This window comes from Coenobita brevimanus, chromosome 30 (genome assembly GCF_032717465.1).
Source record: "Coenobita brevimanus isolate Jiangsu-jjx chromosome 30, ASM3271746v2, whole genome shotgun sequence".
In the NCBI taxonomy this organism is placed as follows: Eukaryota; Metazoa; Arthropoda; class Malacostraca; order Decapoda; family Coenobitidae; genus Coenobita; species Coenobita brevimanus.
The window spans coordinates 2,112,319-2,134,671 of NC_136983.1; the positions used below are offsets into that span (position 1 = coordinate 2,112,319).

The following is a 22,353-nucleotide window of genomic DNA, read 5'->3' on the forward strand; positions in this document are numbered from 1 at the left end:
TGACTGCTATAGTTAACTTAGAGGGGTTTTCCGTTTAGTGGCACGTGGAGTCCTCACTACAAGCAAGGGACATGTTCGTAAATGTCACTACTTTTTTACAGTTATGACTTTTAAATATTGTAAGCTGGCAAATTAGCATCATGTGTAATAATGAAACTTTAGTAGGCAATTTTTTCCCTTAATTATTGAGGACTTTCCCAGCATTAGAATAGAAAAGTTAGAAGAGTTTAGTACTTAAAAGCTATACAGTAGGTTGTCATAGCTCTCTCTCTCTCTCTCTCTCTCTCTCTTTCGTTATCAAGTCTACAATAATTCATAGATTGCCTGTTTAAGTTCCACTGCTACTAAGAAAGCTAATTAGTTGGTTTTCCGCAGATTACAGTACTGCGTGTGTGGAAACAAATGTGACCTTTCAGAACACATCCCTGACATGTATTGAGGACTGCGTGTGCTGTGTTTTTTTCTTGTCACTGTATATGGTAGAGTCGGCATGTTTGGATGTAATGCGTTCATCCTCTCAGGTGTTTATCGGTTTTCCTCCTGTCGACAAGGTATGCTGGGTGCCACGGTGGCCTGTGCTTGTGTCTGCTTGGGAGGCTTCCTAGGACCTCATCCATAATAATTCATTTTGCATAGTACAGCTTATTATTGTCTTGTATGTTATTTAGATCATTTATATACTGACATACCGAAGCTTGCATAAATAATGTCAATATGTTAACCTTCTCAGGGTTTTCATGTGCAGTTTTTCATGTTAGAACTGTTTCTCCCTCCTGGGTTTTTGTATGTGTTACTCATTTCATAAAATTAAAAATAAATACTAAGTGCATTCATACTCATCACACTCTTGCATCTGGTAGTGCAGCATAGTAAGTTTGCTTGTGGGAGGGTTGGTAAGACTATGTAGGGAGGATCGAGGGGATGGGGACAGTTCAAAACATGCTCTGTGTTGCAAATCGTTGGGCGCCTTGAAATCGCCACACCCTTAAACCCAGAGAGAGTTAACATATCAGATACATAAATCCTGGTAAGGAAGAGGTGCTGGGAATCCTTCAGAACTGATGAAAGTACAGTCCTTTCTTTTCATGAGACATAGGCGTTTGCACCATCTTGTGGGGTATTATCGGTACACACTAACATAGAAGGGAGTAAAGCATAATTTTTTGTGTATAAAAGGCATGGATGTGTATCTGGAAAGGATTAATTGTCAATCAACAAGTGCACAAGCATATCTTGTTGACAGGAACACAAAATTATACGATAAAAACGCTGGTGCCACATAAAGAAATCTTTTTGTTGTTGTTTAGCACACATAGTTTAAACAGCCCAGAAAATGTTGTTTTTTCCTCAACAGGAAGATCCAGTAAATTTGTGCTAACTTGATTTGTTTCTAAGCACAGTCATGTTATTCAGATGTTTCTAGTGTGTGGTTGGTAGTACAACAGTGCATTTTGAATATTAATGTAATCTTATTAGGATGAAATGTTGGCATAACGGCTGTAAACATATTTTTTTATCACTTAGTCTCTCATAATTCAGAAACCGTATACCAGTTAATATACCCAGTTCTCCAAAGTTATGCTAGTCTATTTTTTTGCACAAAATTATTGTTCCTAAGAGCCTGATAAATTATCTGTCTGCTTGAGAGACATATTCCAATATCCATCCCCACTTCACTGTCATAACATTTGTAATATATATATGGAATGAATAGCCAATGTAAAGATTTGTATGAGAACTCTTGATGTGATTGATATCTTGGATCATTTGCCTACATTACCAAGGATATTTTGTACCTTCAAGTAGGAAGTAGTTTGTTACCTGTGTAAGATGACTTGCGCACAAGTTGCTTATTGAGGGACCCATGAGGCTTGGAGAATGGAGATGCTTTTCATTTCTTTTTCTCTTCTTTATATATATCTTTTTTTTTTTTTTTTTAGTATGAATCCTTGCATATCATGCACATCGTAAACACTTCCTCTATAATAATAATTCCAGGTACAGTGCGATGAGTTCTAGTGAAGCAAAGATTCCACTTTCTTTATTACCTTATATATAATGAGAGTCTACTGGGAAGGCCCAACATTCATTTATATATGGATTTCAGTGTTTTGTTCGTGTATTGCCTGCAGTTTGATGTGATGTGTGCTGTCAACTTCATTAGTGCTCTGCTTTCATTACATTAGTTACTTCAGAGAACGAAAGACTGGAGGTTCGTCCTCAAAGAGGCACTTTTGTACATAACCTTATTCTGTATTTTGTGTACTGCTGAGTCAGTTGATGAATGAGCCACTGTTGTTGCCCTCAGGATGCTAGGGGACAGGGTGCATAACGTGTAAAAGATGAAGCTTCCTTGGCAAGAATGAATGTCATTGTTTACCCACTGCCTTCATGGATCCACATTTTTGCCACTGCCTCTCTTTCATGCATATTTAGAGACTCTTGATTCTGGTTTTAGGCCAAGTGTGGTCTTATGCCAGGGATGGTATTATTTAGGACTAATTTTAAAGAAAAAAAAAATTGTCCATTTATATTTTGTCTCAGGTTTGTTGTACTTGCATTATAATATAGTAGTTGTGATCACTAGTTAGTATGATTATTGGCCAAATCAAAAGGAACTACCAGACCTGGCATTGGGCTTTGTTTCAGGGCTCACAATCACAGAACAATTGTCTTTAAATAATGCCAATGTCCTCCATCACTGCAGACTATTATAAATATAAAAAAAATATATATATATATATACATGGTGAATGTTGCAATGCAGAGCTTCATAATATTGCAATTTGCCAATGAACTACTATCTTACACATAATTTTCTACTGACCTTCAATCATGATGTATAATACAATATTATAAAAAAAATAGCCCTAGAGGTTTTAAATTTATGTTCTGTATTATATAAGCATGTGATATTTGATGCATTTTTAGATATATACAGCTCTAGGGTCATTTTATGAATAAAATGACTAGTATTCCATCAGAATATTAGTGGCTTTATACTGTAATGGAAAAAAAAAAAAAGCTTTACTGTTTGTTTTCAATCTGATAAAAGTGAAATATATATCATGTACATTCTTTATCAGTCTTTGATATAACCTGTACTTCCTGTGAATGAAGGACAAAAGTTGGCTTAGTATTGAACTGTCTGCTATTATTATTATTATATTTGGGGTATGTCCATCTCCCTCTGCTTAGCCAGCAGAGGAAAGGAAGGACAAGAGGTGAAATATTAAGTAAACTTTTGTCCCCAACCGTACCCCGACATTTTCATACCATATTCCCACTACTCTGTGTGTGTTTGATCCTTTATAAATGAATGATGATGGGTGACAATGATGATTCATATACATCTCTGAAATTCGTTTAAACTCCTTACGCCCAATGTCTTTATCTTATTTTTACTACCTTCAGATGTACTGTATTCAGTTAAAGATAGACCTCTCATAGTGAAGGGATAAGAAGTAATATACATCAGACTGTTTTTACTCTAACTTGGTTTAAAATTGCTATCTGTCCATCAAGAATGCTCAGTTATAATGAAGTGCAATGGAAAGGGTGTAGAGCTGTGGCTTTGTCTTTTTCTGTCACCGAGCTATATGAAATAAGCTGCTAAAGGATGAAAATAGGGGTGAAGTAGAGTAAAAAACAGTATACACAAGATCTCCTTAAACCTGAATAAATTACTTGGTAGCTGAAAGGCTAAAATAAAGGCATCACATTGAAGGAGTCGATCCACCAAGGCTTGGGAATGATTAACTGATTAAAAAAACTGTACTGGGGTTAAACATAATATTTATTATAAATATGACCAATACAGTACCACATATATTACAAGGGGAATGAATGGATAATTACAGATTAGAGAATTTCAGATGGTGTGATTCATAAAAAAGTACTTTTTAGCAAGATGGAAAAACGACAAAACAACGTACTTATTCTGTCAGTCGTAATGTAACCCGGAATATAGGATTATCCACATCACCTGAAACAGACAAAATATTATCACATAAAGCCCTGAGTATGGCAGTTGCTGTAGAAATAAAAAAAATTGATGAGTAGTGTGGAAGAAAGTCAGAATAAACAAAATCAGCCAACATGTACAATATGCTACTGTACTCACTTGACAACTGGAGGGGGGGGGGGGGATGTAAGGACTGCACAGATTACAACCTAATAAACTAAGGTGTGTGGGTGGTACGTGGGTAAGTGATGGCACTCACCATCCACTCACTGGATGTAGTGCTGCTCTAGGGTGACTATCCTTTCCTAATTTCTTTCCTGCCTTCCTCTTCAGTCCTTCTTTCTTTTCTCTTCCTTCTGTCTGCAGGTGACTCTACACTGAGTGACAAGCCAAATGGTTTCTCGTTCACCAGGAAACCATTTACTGCGCTGGGTGGTAGCCACATAACCAAGCTATGGCACCTGGTGGTTTAGTGGGTAACTGAGGCACTTCAGCCAGACTGAGCCTGTGTAGGTTTATATCCAAGGGATGGGTGGGGTTTATTGCTCATGTAATGCCACTCAGGGATGAGTGAGGTTGGTCATACTTACTTTAAATGCCAGGACCAACTTGTCTAGCCCCAGGCTTCTGTCCTCCTCATGGGGCAACACAGGATTAGATGATGAATGTATGTGTGGGTAAAGTGCTTTTTCACTCCTTTGTGACCCCACTTGGAAAGTATCCATACAGGAAGAAACAACAAACAGAGATTACAAAATATGACAGGAACATTCATCCCAAATATATAAATAAAACCTTGTGCATTGCTTACCATCTCCAGTAATGATGGGTATAGTGTGTTTCACTTGACAGAACCCTAAACCCTTTCAGCTAGGCTGATGGCTGAGTGCTGTCATACTGAATGACTGATTTAAACAGTAACAAAATACACTTCGTATGCCATGATGTCACACTCTCACATGGAGGTGGGAGGAGTCAAGCCTCTGAGGCTACTGACATTACAGTAGGCAGCCAGGCTGTTACTATCATTACTAGGTGACAGTTTCATGCTGTGCATAAAAACACCAGATTCAATGCATTTCCCATGCTGAAATCACATTGTCATGAAGCTCTTTTTTTTTTTTTTTTTTTCCCCAATATGGGATGATCATGAAGTGGAAAAGTGCATTTACAAAAGGTGATTTAAATACACTTGTATGTAGAAAGTTCCTAATAAAAAGTGAAGGGAAGATAATTGCATGTGCTGTACAGTATTTAGAAGCACATGGAAAACTGAAGAACCTGGTAGTAAAGAAAGCTTGTGCAGATGTGTACAGGTGATGAAACAAGGTGCCATAACTGTGGGTGTTGCTGAGCAGTATGATGCTCTAAAAAGAGGATCTAATCTGTGGCTGGATATAGGGCCCACCAGGCTTATATCAAGTGTCTTGGTTGTGCAAAGAGGAGGCTGATATAGGCTACATAAAATATGTTTTAGGGAATGGAATCTGGGATAGGGAAGAATACTTTGCAGCAAAAACTGAGCTGTGCTGGGATATGGCATGTCTCAGGAACCCTTATTAAACGAGCTAAATAATGACAATGACAGGAGTTATGTATTTAGAGTAGCTAAGCTGACGGTGGGATAACACGATATATTGTTGGTGAACAGTGTGTGAAGAATGCTGAAGATAGAATAGTACTACTGTCAATAAAGAGGATATCACATATGCACAGAATGAGCAGTACAGTTGGCCACAGAATGTGGAACCTGACTGGAATGGTTTGACATGGGACTGCTGAACCAAAGTTAGGTCCCTGGCCACTGATTGTCGGAAATCATTTAAGGCGAGAGTAGGCAATAAGCCTAAAGTTTTCCTGTAATCTAGGAAATCACAACACAGGGTGGTAATCATATTGTCAAATAATGGGGTGATGTGGAGCCTACCATGGTGTCCCCAGTAACTGGATGGAACGACATAAATGCGATATTCATCCAGGAATGAAACTTCCACACTCTGTGAGGTGCTGTTCACTACCTGGAAAAATCAGTTCACTGCATGGGATGGCCCCGCAGGGACACTTGCTTGCCGGTGGTTGAGGGGTCTGCTCGACCAGACAGACTGGGGATGATCAACAACAACGATGGTGGTACATGGCGACAACCATCATCCATTCACCTGATGCAGAGGTGCTTAATACTTCCCTCACCTTTATCTTTCTTTTTCTGTACCTTCCTTTTCCTGTCCTACTCATAATCATTACCCTCCTTTACACTTCATGTGAATCTATGCTAAGTGACAAGTCACCTGAAGTGAAACTAGAGTAACAAAAGTGGCGGGAAGGAAAGGGAGCAGCAGGACCAGAGGAGGACAGACACGAATGATGAGGGGGGGAAGAAAGAAGTAGGGGGGAAAAATGGGGGGGGAAGGGAGGGGGCAGGGCCTAAAAACATTTAAAAGAAAGTACGCGAGAACAGGCTCAAGTGTACCTGGGTAAAGCAATAACACCTGGGATCATATCTATTATATAACGATTTTCGCCAGTTCATTCCAATAACTTATTTTTGCATTTTGTTCTTGCTCTCTACTGCCAAATGCCTTAATCCCATAATGGGTGACCACAGACAAATTGCCTCAATGTTGCCCTGTTCTCTTTCAATGTCTGCCATCCCTTCAACTCACCCTCCTTTCAAGTACCTTTCCACTCATCTCATTTTTTATCTCCCTCTCCATCCCACTCACATACACTCTTCATCAATCTCTCATTCTCCAACCTCATCCCTCTCGCCTCAATCACATACACTCTTCTAGTCAGTCTCTCATTCTCCATCCTTTATCCCTCCACCTCACTCACATACACTTTTGTAGTCAGTCTCTCAGCCTCCATCATCTCCTCCCCCCCCAACTAACTCACACACTCTTCTAGTCAGTCTCTCAGCCTCCACCCTCTCCAAAAATCTGGGCCAAGTAAAGAATGAGAGACTGACTAGAAGAGTGTCTCAGTAAGGTGGAAAGGGAGAACATGGATGAGATGGAGGGATGGAATGGAGAAGTATGAGGTGGGGGGGAGAGGGGGGAGACTTGGTGGGATGGCAGTGAAATGGCAGAGGATAGAATGATGTAGAAGTGATTCATCTGTGGCCACCCCTCATGGGATCGAGGTGTATGGTAATAGATAGATGATAATAATAATAATAATAATAAAATAATAATAATAATAATAATCTCCTACACTCCTCATGGGGTAACGTAGGATTGGATGATGGATGGATGGATGAATAATAATAATAATATTAATAATAATAAAACATAACAATGATGATGATAATAATAATAATAATAATAATAATCTAGGCAGACAAATAGCCCATGAACTACGAAGTCACTCCTTACCAGAAAGCCGGCAAATGACGTGACAAATCCTTCTTTCGTGAGCTCCCACATGCCTCCAAATTCCTCCTCATCCACCCCTTGAAAGCTTGAGGCATAGAAGTAAACGAGTGCTGCATTGATCACACAAAACCTGAAAAAAAAATAAAATAAATAAATAAATAAATGAATAATAAATACTGTATTAATAAAATTGTCGTCATCATCATCATCATCATCCTAACCTTTTTTTTCCCACTGAAGTGAGGGGTTCGGCAGGGTTCAATAAGCAAAGGAAGTGAAAAACACCAAAGAGGGAGGGCTAATAAATAAATAATAAATACTGTAATAATAAAACTGTCGTCGTCGTCGTCATCCTGATCTTCTTTCCCTCTGAAGTGAGGGGTTCAGCAGGGTTCAGTAAGCAAAGGAAGAGAAAAACACCAAAGAGGGAGGGCTAACCAACAGCATGACCAGTGAAATGGGCCACACATGCATTCATTTACCATCCAAGCCCCTTGAGTCCTTACTAAAAATCTATCTATCTATCTATCTATAGCCCGACGCCCTAATCCCGCAAAGGGTGGCCGCAGACAAAACGCCTCCAAGTCACTCTGTCACCCACCATTTGACTCCCCTCCCCCCAACTCACCCCCCCCTCCCTCATATACCTCTCAACTCCATCCCTCCACCTCATCCTCGGTCTACCCCTCCCTCTCCCTCCCTCCACCTCACCTACATACGCCCTCTTAGTCAGTCTTTCATTCTCCATTCTCTCCACATGTCCAAACCACCTCAGTGTATTTCTCCTAATCTTTTCAACCACATCCACATCTACCCCACAACGTTCCTTCACTTCTTCATTCGTCAACCTGTCCCTCCACGTCACTCCACATGCTCCTCTCAAGTAACTCATTTCCACTGCTCTCACTCTTGACTTGTTCCCTCTTGCAAGGTCCACGCCTCGCTTCCATACGTCAGGGTAGGAATCACAATACCATCATGCAGTGACTTCTTAACTTCCATACGCACCTCCCTATTTCTCATCACTGCTTTCAGTGTACCAACAACCTTCCTTCCCTGCTGTACCCTTTCACGTACTTCATCCCCCAAAGTTCCATCCTTACTCATCACACTACCCAAGTACTTGAATGCACTCACATTCTCCATATCCTCACCATCCAACCTCACTGCACACTCTGTGACTTCATTCCTCTCAAACACCATAACTTTACTTTTGTTTACATTAACTTTCAGCTTCCTCCTCCTACACACTGTCCCAAATTCATTCACCAAACCTTGCAACTCCCATTCATCTTCACTAAACAATACTGTATCATCAGCAAACAGCAACACCGGAAGCTTCCAAATCTCACCCTCATTCATTAGGGCAACCCCCACATCCACTGCCCTACCTTGTACCTCCTTTACAACCCCATCCATATATATATTAAACAGCCATGGAGACATTACACACCCCTGTTTCAGTCCCACATTGAGATCAAAGAACTCACTCAGCTCACCATCCACTCGCACCGTAGCCCTAGCTCCCTCATACATACTCTTCACAGCACTCAACAATTTCCCCTCCACTCCATATATTCTTAATACCTTCCACATACCTTGCCTATCTATTCTGTCATAAGCTTTCTCCAAGTCCATGAAGGCAGCATACACTTTCCTTCCCTTCTCTAGATACTTCTCCACTAAACATCTTAGAACAAATATCTGGTCTACACACCCTTTTCCCTTCCTAAATCCCCCTTGTTCTTCTCCAACTAGCTCCTCTGTCATATGCCTAACCCTATCAATGAGTATTCTACCATATATTTTACCAGTCACACTAAGAAGGCAAATACCCCTATGGTTACCACATACTTCTCTCTCCCCTTTTCCTTTATACAGAGGAACAATTATACCTGATTTCCAGTCCTCTGGAACCCTTCCCTCTTCCCAAGCCAATCTACACAACTTCCATATCCACTCCACAACAATCTCACCCCCATACCTAAGCATTTCACCACACACTCATAAATTCATGGGCCTTTCCCAGCTTAATCTTCTTCATCGCTTCCACTACTTCCGACCTACTGATCTCTTCCTCCCTCCTCTCATCTCTTCTTCTCCCAGCCATTCCCCAACCACTTATACTCACACTGCTCTCACTCTCTACATTCAACAAATCCTCAAAGTGCTCCTTCCATCTCCTCACTTTCTCTTCTCCACCAACAATCTATTATTCCTATCTTTCACTCCCCTACTATTTCCCCTTTCACACTGCCTTACTTTCTTTACCTCCTTCCAAAACAATTTCTTACTCTCCCTCCATTTCACACTCAGATTCCTCCCAAACTCTTCATCCACTTTCTTCTTACTCTCCTTCACCAGTCTCTTAACCTCCCTTCTCCTGTTCACATATACCTCTCTCTTCTCTCTCTCTCATCTTCTCCCCTACCTCTACTCGCCAACCATTCACCATATGCCTTCTTCTTTTGTTCCACAGCTCGTTTCACCTCATCATTCCACCATGCTGTCCCTTGCACACCCTTGCATCTCCTCCTCACTCCACAAACCGCCTCACACGCTGCGCTTATCTCTTCCGTGAATATCTTACATACGTCTGATAATTACTAAAAATAATATAAATTCAAAAATACAGTAAGTCCAAAGAGCACTTGCTGAGTCCCTGGTTGCAAAAAAAAATTAAGTCTGTCATTACAAAAACATGGCTGAAACATGTACAGTAGTTATATATATTTTTTAATTAAGTCCACCACAAACTGAAGAAAAAATCCCTGACGATTTTTCACTATTATTTTGACAGCTGATCAGCCAGGCCCCTCAAATTACAGTACTAAATGTATGGGTAAACTGATATTCTGCAACACATCCTTGACATAACAAGGAGTGCAAGTACACAATACAATACTGTAAGTTCTTGTTATCCCTCTCACGGCCGGTACAATTCTTGTTTTCTGTTCACATTGACACCTGATAATTTTTAACCTGCTAAGTGAGTCATAGGAGCCTGAGTTAATACTGTCACATTAACTCTCTCAAGGTCAGGGCAATTCTATTGTCAACAGAGTGAGCCAACAAAGCCTCCGAGTTGAAAATTACCTCTTCTGGCACTCTGCTTCAAGACAGTATTTAATCAAGTTGGTGATAGGTGGCGGCGACCATCATCCACTCACAATGTAGTGCTGCCTACTTCTTCCTTCCTCTTTCTATTCTCTCTCTTTGTGTGTCTGCCTCTCTTCCTCCATATCCCTTTCCTTCCTGTCACTTTTTATCACTTCTTTCCACTTCATATGCCTCAACACTGAGTGACACGCCTAATGGTTTCCTGTAACCCAGGAAACCATTTACAAAACTGGATGGTAACCATATAACACATTTACAGGGTAATATGGAGACTACTATGGCATCCCTGTTGACTGGGTAGAGACCCAAATGCAGCATTCATCCAGGAACCAAACCTCCACACCTTGCTGTGCTGAGGTGCTGTCAGCTGCAAGGGGACATCAATTAAATACACAATACAACCCCACTGGGGCAGTTGCTTGCCTGTGGTTAATGGGTCTGATCAGACAGACAGACTGGGGTTGATCAACATCAACAACAACAACAACAACAACAACAGTATCAAGTCCACAGTAAATAACAGAAAAAAAAAAAGTTTCTTAAAGTTCCAAGGCCATTGTAAAGGCAATCTGCTAGTTTGCCCCTAAAAGTATCAATTGTATGGAAAAACTTGTGATAACTATAAAATTATCCTTTGGTGACAAAGTAGCTCCTCGATGAATGTCATCTTTTTTGAACTTCTTCCATGCTATTTGGTCCATGATGTTAGAAATTCCCTTGAGTTTCACTAATAAATATAATGCTAATTTGTGAGTTTATCCTATTTACACCATTGATTACGACACTGACAATTGTCTATGTGTGATGGCACTGTGCATCCTGGGTGGAGCAGCTGTGGTGTGCACCCAGGAGCCAAATCAGGGTCCTTGATCTGACCCTGGTGAGGTGCTGTCTATCACAAGGGGTGTCAGTTCCCTGCAAGGTGTATGAAATGCACTGTACCTGTAGGATGGCCCAACAGAAGTAGCTACTTACCTGTGGTTGACAGGTCTGCTCAGACAGACAGACTGGGATTAAGCAACAATACCAACTGTATGGCATAAAATGCTGTATTTTGGAATACATCCCTGACTATAGCTGGCTTGTTTTCACCTGAAAAAGATCCATAATCCCTTTCAGCTTTGTTGATGGCCAAAGTCACTGGGATTGGAGTGGTGACTGACTAGTAACCAAGGACACTCATTCCTGGTCAAAACTCATATTATTTCAAGATGCAATACTGGTTAGTCTTGCTACATCAGATGAAAGAGAGAGAGAGAGAGAGAGAGAGTCTGTCCAAAATGAAATCAAACTTTTTAAATAGCACATCAATCAGCAGGCACATCATGATCACAAAGGGAGTCCTGTGTATCGGCAAGTTTGAGCTATAGTCTGACACTGGCCACATCACTTGTAATACTGATGACTACCCACAGTATACATGTCCACCCGTATCAGGCATCTGCAAGTCAGTTGTTATATTTAATTTTTCCTTACAGGTTACTCGCTTCATCCACCTTAACATTCTCAGGCTCCTATGGCTCATTCTCTGTTTACCACAGTACAATCATTCGACATGGTAACTCTCCTACGAGGCTACGACTCACTCAGCTGAATCAAATTATCTGGGATTAGAATATTGGAGTTGTCCTAGTCATGAGAGGATTTAACCTGGTGGAGATTTTCACCACTTTTGACCACATATCCTACTACACTGCCAGATTCTCTCTCTCTCTCTCTCTCTCTCCACACAATTTCTCTACCTTTGACAAGCTAAATAAGGTCTGTTTTTTTCTCACAGAAATCTTAAACCATTTTCAGTTCAGTGGCCAAATGTAGTCAATGTGGCGGGTGGATCTGACTAGTAACCAAGGAGACATTACTGCCATATGACTGAGGCTCATCGAATTTCACATAATCACAACTTAAGAGAGGGAGGGGGAGGCCGAGAATGAGATGGAGGGATAGAGTGGAGAGGTATATGAGAGAGGGAGGTGTGAGCTGGGAGCAGGGCAGTGAAATGCCGGGGGACAGGACAATATGGAGGCAATTTGTCTGTGGCCACACCTTACGGGATTAAGGCGTCTGGCAATAGAGAGAGAGAGATTGATAGATAGACAACTTAGTATTCAAACTGAGGAAGAGGTACAGTTCTATCAGATGAAAACATGGTCTAAAGCAGCACAGAGATTGGGAAAAAAAACCCACTAACTCCAACTGCAACAAGAAATCCAGTAAAGTGAAAAATCATAATCATAAAATGAAACAATAAACCACCAGAATAAAGGGATCGAGTGATATGGGAGACTACTGTATGTATATCACACGGCCAATGTACTACACACTTAGGTGGCTATACTGCAACGTTTCCTTTTCCCTATCAATTATTTTAGCGTGTTGTTGTAGAGAAGGGTGTGCATCACAGGTCTGCCCTGCACCTCTTCTGTTCATCTTGACATTTTAATTACTGTCATGGATTCATAGGCTCAAACATACAGATATGATAATGATGAGATGGATGTGTATTACATCCTTGAATGAGAGGCTTCGGGAGCTACGATTGCAACTGACGAGGTGAGAGGATGGATGGGACTTGCATGTATTTGTGTTGTGATGAGGAGGGGTAGACTGAGATGGTCTAGGTATATTGGGAGGATGGAAGATGAAAACTGGGTGCGGAAATGAGAGTGTGAATGTTGAAGGCAGGGTTCTGAGAGGCAGACCAAAAAAAGACCTGGGATGAGGTCACCGAGTGTGACCTTAGGAGTAAGTGACTAAACAGGGAGGCTGCCAGATACTAAGCAACATGGACAGCCATTAGGTGACCAAGACCAATGCATGCAAGCACACTGGAGCCTTTATAAACGAAACAAAACAATTTTGGGTCAAGGTTGAAGTGAGAGTTATATGTAGAACAGCATCTAAGGTATGAGAAGGAAGGATACACTGTCATCTGTGGTGGAATAAGAAATATTGAAGGCAGGGCACAGTGCTGGATGAGGGATGTCAGTGAACTTTCACCCAGGGTGGTACATACTGTATATGATGTGGGGTGAAACATAGGTTGGAAGATATAATCAGCTGTAAGTGTGTCACATGGAAATGTAATCATGCAGATTAGTCTAGACAATGCTGGAGGACACTATACCCTTTTTACTCCAACTTGACCTAAATATGCCATCTCTCGTGTCTTGAATACTAGGTGTAACAAAAGATTAATACATGAATATGATACTCATCATGAAGAAGTGCTATAGAAAGGATGAAAAGCCATACTGCAGGCTTATGCTACCATACTTGATCACTGAGCTGTAACAAGAGATTAACACCAGAATATGTTGAAGTGTTGTGGAATGGATGAAGAGCCATACTGCTCAGTATTTATGTATCGCACAAAACTTATTCTGCCATACTTGAACACTGAGCTATAACAAGAGTTTAACACTAGAATATCATACTCGTCATGAAGCACTGCTATGGAAAAAACGAAGAGCTATACTACTGTTTTATTCTACCACTGATCTATATAGACTACAATAGGACAAAACTCTGGGCCAAGTTAAGGTAAAAAGACTATTCCAATGTGGCTTTTAACTTGTTTAATTTGGTATGTCTCTTTTTTGTGGTTCATTCACGTGACTTCCTGATTATTACATTCAACAGGCAAGATCTCTCATACTAAATGGTCTGCTGAAGGCTGTATCCAACCCCCCAGTTCAAAATCTCTCTTCCAAACCACACAAACTCATCTGAAGGTGGAAATAATAATAAGAAAAACATAACACTATACCTCTCTCTCTCTCTCTCTCTTTTTTTTTTAACTTGGCCCAACATTTTTGTCCTCCTTCAGCTAACTTCACATAGCTCTGTGGCAGAATGAGACAATGCTACCACTCTACATAATTCCCACAGCACTTAGCTGTGACTAACATCGCAATTTAGTGCCAATTTACTCTTACAACTCAGCTTTCAAGATGGAAAGATGATATTTTTAGGCCAAACTGGGGTAAAAAGAGTACAGAACAGAGTTAACTTGGGGGATACGATTATATCCCTTTTATTCTAACCTGTCCTAAAACTGCCTGCTCTCCATCTTGAATGCTGGGCTGTATAAGAGATTAACACTAAAATATGGTGCTGGTCATGAATATGTGCTACACAAAGGATGCAGACTGTAGTACTGTTTTTTTCTGCCACTGAGCTATGTAAAATATGCTGCAAAAGGACAAAAATCTGGCCAAGTTAGAATAAAAAGAGTATAAAATGAAGGAGTTAAAGGTGGTGGTGAACTGTGCTACATGGTGGATATAATAACATCCCTTTAACTTGGCCTGAAACTGCCATCTCTCCATCTTGAATGCCGAGGTGTAACAATACATTCACACTAAAATATGGCGTTACATGCAAAGAAGTGCAATGCAAAGGATGTAAAGCCACAGTACTGTCTACTGTATTCTGCCACTGACCTACGTGAAATAAACTGTAAAAAGGATTAAAGTCTGAACAAATAAATAGTGTCAGATGCAATGCAAAGCCCAGCTCAACCACAAAAGCCAGAAGTGGTTTTGATAGCTGTTGCCCCTACTGAAATTCCCTGTATGCATGAGAGGGAACTATTTGCAGCGTGGTGATAAGTGACTCTCCATGGTGGAGTAGGAAAACTTGGACAGACATGAGAAAGACCTGTACATCTGGGCATACTGAAATAAGAACTGTGAGATATGCTGGGTGGTGCCCATAGAACCAAAGGAACCTTGGTGGTCTAGTGGGTTAAGGTGCTCCAACTGCATGAAGCCTATAGGGGTTTCCATCTGAGGAATGGTTGGGGTTTACTGCTCACATAATGTAGCTAAGAGGCAAGTGAGGCTGGTCATCTTTGTCTTAAATGTTGGAACTGAGTAGTCTAACCATGTGCCCCTATGCTCCTGATGGGACAAAATAGGAGTGGATGATGGATGGATAAAATGGAAATGAAATGCCATCCCAAGGGACAGAAGAAAGTGTACATATTAAATAAGAGGACATTTGTACAAATAGTGTTAGCAAAGTGATGTGCATGGGTAGACTGACATGATTTGCATCTGTGGGAACATGTTTGCAAGAGCAGCAGTAGTAGTTGCAGCCCCAGGTTTATTTGAACTGTGAACCTAATGGACTGGAGGCCAAAGCTGCCCTTCTCTAGCAGTCAATCCTCCTCCTCATTGGGGATAAGGAGGGAGCTGAGGAATGTTAGTACAACCAGGCAGTGGATCCATCTGGTCATGTTGGTGCCCCAGCATGATGACATCCCTCTCCAGCACCAGCAACTGAGCAAAGCACTGCACAGAACTGAGCATGGAAAGGACAGTCCCTGCAACCAGACCAAGGACTCAAAGACTGAGATCCATAAAAGTGATCTGTGCTAAAAGACCCAATCATAATTCTATACGAATCCAAGCAACTGGGAAAGCAATCACCCAGTGAATAAAAACCCAACCATACTAGCAATGAACACTGCCTCTAAAAATGCATAGTACCAGTATGTATCTCCTTCAGGTAACTCTATGTAACTCATGAAGCCATTTAGCTACTACATTTGGTGGTAACAATATAACCACAAAATGGATGTCTATGGCCCTTTTGGGATTGGTCCATGGGATGGATGGAGTTAAATGCTTGCATAATGACACTCAGGGGAAAACAGACTGGTCACTTTACCCTTAAATGTCTGGAATGTGTAGCTTAGTCTCAGCCATTACACTTCTTGATAATGGATGAATAGATGGATATTAATTATTCCTTTTTCGATAATAATTTCTGCATAAATAATACCCTGTTTAAGAGAATCCTAAAGTCCATCCATCCATCCATCATCCAATCCTACATTGCCCCATGAGGAGCGTAGGAGCCCGGGGCTAGGCAGTTGGTCATGCCACACTAAAAATAAAATAACAAGAGAAGGTAGTATGAGGCTTTCTAACTCAGTGATAATACAGGCCAAAGAGTGCCCCTGCAGTGAAATGGGGGCACACACACCCTCCACTTTTTTTTGCTGGGGAGGTGGGGGTAGCCCTTTGGTACCCCCACCCCTTCAATACATCAGCTGTACATTAATTCTTTCTATGTGTTTTACCTTTTTTGTTTTGGTTGCTTGTTTTGCATTTTCTTCCTTTTGTTATAAAACAGTAATGGAAAAACTGCTTCTTAAAGTTCCATTGTTACTTATCATGCTGATATCTCTCTCTCTCCCTCGCTCTCTGTAACACACACACACACACACACACACACACACACACAAACAAACATACAAAACCCGTATACATTTATAGCATTCAGATATAAAAAGAGTACGGTGCAAAAATGTTAGTCAGACACAGCACAACTCACAGGAATAGTCCAATGAAGCCTTTAAGCGGTATGAAGCCCCACACCAGCCCCAGCACCACACCCAGCACCTGTCGACCCCAGTAGATCACGTCCAAAAACTCATCCTGCAAACACAAGTCAACATTACCATATTACATTTTATTATCAACATTACAGAATGACGGCACTTCATCATCAATAATACTCATCAATAATAATAATAATAATAACAATAATAATAATGATAACAGTAATAATAAAGCAGTACTGTACTGTAATAATAATACGGTAACACTGTAATAAAATCATTAGAAGTTAAACCTCAAATTAACAAAAACAGGAAAGGCACAGTCATTATACCAGAGTTTCTTTTAAATTCAATGAGGTACATCAGATTTCTTTTAAAACACAAGAAAGGCTTCTGGGAACCTCATACCATTTCATTCTCAAAGGCAGACTGTGGTACTACCAGATTTATATATAGATTCTCCCTATCTATCTATCTATAGCCAGATGTATGGTATTAATCCCGTACAGGGTGGCCTCTATGTTGCCCTGTCCCCTGCCATTTCACTGCCCTCCCTACTCTTTCATATTTACATTAACCCGCTCCACGCCAGAGCCTTTGTCGGCTTTTTGGCCCTAGTGCCAAGGGTTTGGTAGGCTGTGCCACCCATTTCCAACATATTTTTTTCCCCCATGAATAGACCTAAAAAGTCAAAATAAGCCTAGTGATAGTAAAACTGGTCACTTCGGCTGTTTTCCGCCCCGAAACAGGTGTTTGCGTCCAGCATGCCCACATTTCCATCAGATGGCTACTTTCAGATACCGCCAGCACCTGATGTGGATTGATAGTCCAATTCGGTATGGCGTGGGTGGATGCAGGTAGTACTTTTAGTATGAAAACACAACCTGGTTTACGTAATGAGGCCACAGTCGAAACTATGATGATGGGAAGTTGGGTTCTGTGCTAATTTTATGTATTTTCACATTCACTCTCCTTTTTTATATTATATTGGTATAAGGCAGTACAAACACTCACATAAGGCACAATAAACACTCATGCTGCACACAGTCACATTAGTTATGGTAAATCACACATTTCTTTTGTTATTTTCCTTACATTGCTTGATTTTATGATTTACTGCTAATTGCTTACATTTATTTATATTACTGTCATTATATACAATCTTTACACATCACAATCAGTTAGTTCATCACTTGGAAGTTCTCCAACTTTGACTGGAAGTTGGCAGTAAGTACAATATCTTTGGCAGCGCAGCACGACCCAGATTTGTTAGATGGTTACTTTCAGATACCATTAGCAGCTGATGTGGATAGATAGTCCACTTTGGTGTGGCGTGGATTGATGCATGGAGTATTTGTAGCACGGAAAGGCAACCTGGTGTACGTAATGCAGCCACAGTCAAAACTATGATGATGGAAAGTTGGGGTTCTTTGCTAATTTTATGTACAACATTTTTTTTTTTTTTTTTTCAATTGATATATATATATATATAAGGCATGGGAGGGGAGGAGGGGTGTCTGTCATCCCATTTTCTGTCACACACTACAGGATGACTCAAATAATTTTGAACCAATGTGAGGAAAATTGTATCCGTATATGTACAGACTCGGCAATTTTGGGTGCTGAGTTAGTCTGTATATATATGGACTCGGCAATCTGGACACTATTAGTCTGTCCGTATATATATGGACATGGCATGGAACAGGTAAAGAATGCGTAACCCACATGGCCTCTCTCTCTCTCTCGCATACTACCCATTACTGGTGAGTTACAATTCAAACCATGAGTTTTTATCTTTGTGACCATACAATTACAATACATATAATTCTAGTAATTACTTCCCACTGTTCTTCTAATTACAGTACCCTAAAATTATTCAAGCAGTTACCATTTACTCTGATTCATTATCGAAGTTGAATTAAAAGCTTATCTCCCTCAAGGATAACTACTGAGGTACTTCATTTGTATAGTATTTGAAGGGTGATGGCTAAATACTATGAGGTCGGGCAACTCTGCTCTTACCACACTTATATGTCTGGTCAGAATGAGTATTAACAGTTACTTGGAAGAGGTATGTGCGTTAAGATATTGAGATTTGTGCTATGGTAAAAATAAATGGCATATAAATAAAGGAGTACCAGTAAGTGTTTTTCGCAAGAGTTGAATACACAACCTCAGAACCCTAAGTTGCTGTTAAAGTTGCTTATAATTCTCCGAGAGTGTTTACCATAAGATTTATTTTTCCTTTAAATATTTTTTCCACTATTCTTAACACTTCCACTAAACACAGTCCTGTTAACGTAAGATTGAACCTGCATTACCATATACTGTACTTCTGAAGTATGGGGAAATGTAGACTGAAAAAAAATGAACATCAGGTAACTGTAACAGCCACACTATTGCACATACAGTACTGATCAAATAATATTTAAATATAAGTACTTCAACACATCCTCTAAAAGACATCAACAAACAAGCAACAAAGCTTGGTAGATTTTTCCTTAAGCTGTAGTTCACAACTTAACCCTTCAATCTGGTCACGTCTTCTTCATTTTAATCACACCACCATGAGACAATATCATTCCACTTCAGAGTGATCTCTTTTAGACTGACAAGCCTCCCCTACAATGAACAAAAGCTTCTGAAGGTAGCAGTATGCAAACTATGTCTATGGAGTGCAGTGGTTATGATTCTTAACTAATGTATAGAGATTTAAGCTTACTTGCCTGCATTGGATGAAATATTTTATCATTTGTTTCTGTCATCATCACACAATTTTATTCAGCACAGGAAAGACTTTCACAACTGGAGGGATCAGATGCCGTTTTCATATGCAGGTATCGGTACCCTTTCACAGTTACGTTACATATTCTCCCTAAGCTAAATAATATCTTCTGATGGTAACTTTTGTAAACTTATAAATAAATGTTCAGTCTGAGTGGGTTAACATCCCACACCATAATTAAGCATTTCCAGCACTATGAATACAGTGTGGAGAATCTGCAGGAAGAATGATCCATCCATTATCTAATCCTTTTTTGCACCATCAGGAGCACAGAGTCCAGAGTTGGCCTGCTCAATCCAAACATTTCAGGTGAGGGTGACCATCCTCACTCTCCTTCAAGTGGCATTACGTGAGCAATAAACTCCAATATAAACCCTTACATTTTCAATCTGGATAGAGAATCTTAATCTATGAAACCATCAGGCATCATTTGGTTATATGTTTACCACCCAACACAGTACAGTAAATACTGTATTTTCATGGCTTACAGGAAACCATTGGGCTTTTCACTCAGCATAAAGTCACCCAAAGACAACACTTCATTGAGTGAGTGGATGGGGGTACTCCTAAAATTACAGGTGCCAGAAAGTAAAGTCTGGTAAATTTTTACTTTTGTACAACCATTGATTTTCTAATAACCAATTCATTTTTCCAATGTTCCACGTATTCTGAACAACTGTCTTCATTGCCAACAGAAATAATAAATCTTTGCATTATCACCACTCCCAGGAATCTCATATCCTCCCACTGAACTGTTGATGAAAAAAATTTAAAATGCTCTGAAGAAAATAATATAATCTTAACCCAACCTATTGGGTATCTTACCCTAATCCAGTCCTACTATGGCATTCTTCTATTGTAAGCCATCTTGGAACTACAGGATACCTGTAATTCAAATTTACCCTTAAGTCCTGTGTCCTGTGATTGGCTGACACCCAACCAATGTCAGCTTGGATGGGTAGAAATGCTGGTAAATTTGCAGCTTGAGACAGTCACACCCCTCAGATTTTTTATTGTTTATCTTATATTGTCTAATAGAGTCAGAGGGACCTTTTCTAGGACTACCGGTACTATCACAAATGCTTTATTCTGTATATATACAGTAAACAATGGGAGAAAGAGGATTCTCTAGTTCCAAGTGCCTTCCGCTATCACATCCATGTTAAATGCTAAAATGAGCTAACCTGGCCATTCCTTATATCACTTAACCTAACTTTGATGTTCATGCAATAACTGACACAGCTATAAGCTAAAGAATCCTCCTCCCCATTGTCTGCTAAGTACAATGTGAAGCAATTGCAACAGAAAACCCATAAGATAGACCCCTCTATTTTGGTTTAAAAAAATAATAATAAAATAAATGGGGTGTGACTGTCCAAAACTGAAAGTACAATTACTGTAAATGACAGCCACTATGCAAAGCTGCAAGCTGTTCTCTTCCATTGTCACATTGTTAAGGTAAACAATTTGATTACTAAATACAGCACAGATAGTTAATATATACTTGATCTTTGGGGGGGGGGGGAACAATACTGTATACAGTATTCCTATTTTGGGATATTAAATAAAGCTGCATGAATGCCTGTAACAGTATCTTTATGACCCATTCTGCTTGCTGGATGCATCAGTGCTACTCAAATGTATTTACTGTATTTAAAAAAAAAAAAAAAAAATACTGGTAAACTAACTGGGGGAACAAAGCTCCCCCCTCCCCCATGACTATAACCGATCTCACAGACTAAAATGTGCAGTAGGTAAACTTTGTGTCAAAACAGAATCATACGTTACAAGTGTTTAGAAATAATGGGAGGTTCAGTGGTAACCAAGCAATGGTGAAGGTAACTGTGACTATATCGCAACTATTCATGTATTCCAGACAGGAGAAATCCATACAAGAAAAACAGATTTGTCAAATAACGCGGTTATTACGGTAAAAACACTGACCATTCCATACAATAAAGGTACTACACATTACACAATATCAGGGGCAATAATGTATATAACCCCCAATTTAAAAAAAAAAAAGAAAAAAGAAAAAAAAAAGTGTACTGGTACCGTATATACCTGCAAAAAATGATAAACATTTCTCTATACTATGAAACATGCAAGTACCGTGCTGTTCACAAATCTGAATATGAGGAAGTGCATATAATACAAGAAGAGATTCTCAGAATGAATAAATCAATATATGGAGGTGTATAAGCTATAAGGTAAGTTTCTCAAAATAAAAGACTTGGCTAAATTTCCTCAGCATTAATAAATCTCTCAGCTGCACATTCTTACTTCAAAATTCCATGGCTATACAAAATATCTACAGTTTTAAAAGCCTGGGCAGTTATCAGCTTCAACTGCAGGAAAAAAATAAAAATAAAAATGATTATCTGGGAGACGTGCGGAGGAACTCGAAAAATCAAAATCATTGCAATACCAGTTATAAATGTTACAATTTGTGTATTAGCGAAGTGGTTAAATGGTTGCTTATATCACCTTATCTGGCCACTGGGAGTTGCTGGTGATGGCCCTGGTGAACACAGAAGCCAGGCACTGATTCTTCCCAACACCATTTCTCTCTGACTTGGTTCTCGTAGATGCCATGTTATTACGTCTCTTTGGGTCTCACGTCATCAGCACATCACCTTCTCGCCTCCCTGTCTTGCCCGCGGCTCCTCTCTTGTCGTCCTTTATCTCTGCGTTTGGAGCTAGGGAAACGCAATTAGAAAATTTCCACTTGACACGACCTACACCACTCAGGCCAACA

The 22,353-nt window shown here is 40.0% G+C and overlaps 1 protein-coding gene across 1 annotated transcript; it reads right to left on the reverse strand.

Annotated features, from left to right (window-relative positions):
• Positions 1–3,784: 3,784 nt before the first annotated feature.
• LOC145395165 (GEL complex subunit OPTI) lies at positions 3,785–22,353 on the reverse strand. The gene is made up of 4 exons (XM_080268860.1): positions 22,083–22,353; positions 16,804–16,907; positions 7,339–7,468; positions 3,785–3,985 (listed from the first exon to the last, which is right to left on the reverse strand). Exons 1-4 carry the CDS (start codon positions 22,188–22,190, stop codon positions 3,944–3,946), a joined length of 384 nt encoding a protein of 127 aa, XP_080124986.1. The 5' UTR covers positions 22,191–22,353; the 3' UTR covers positions 3,785–3,943.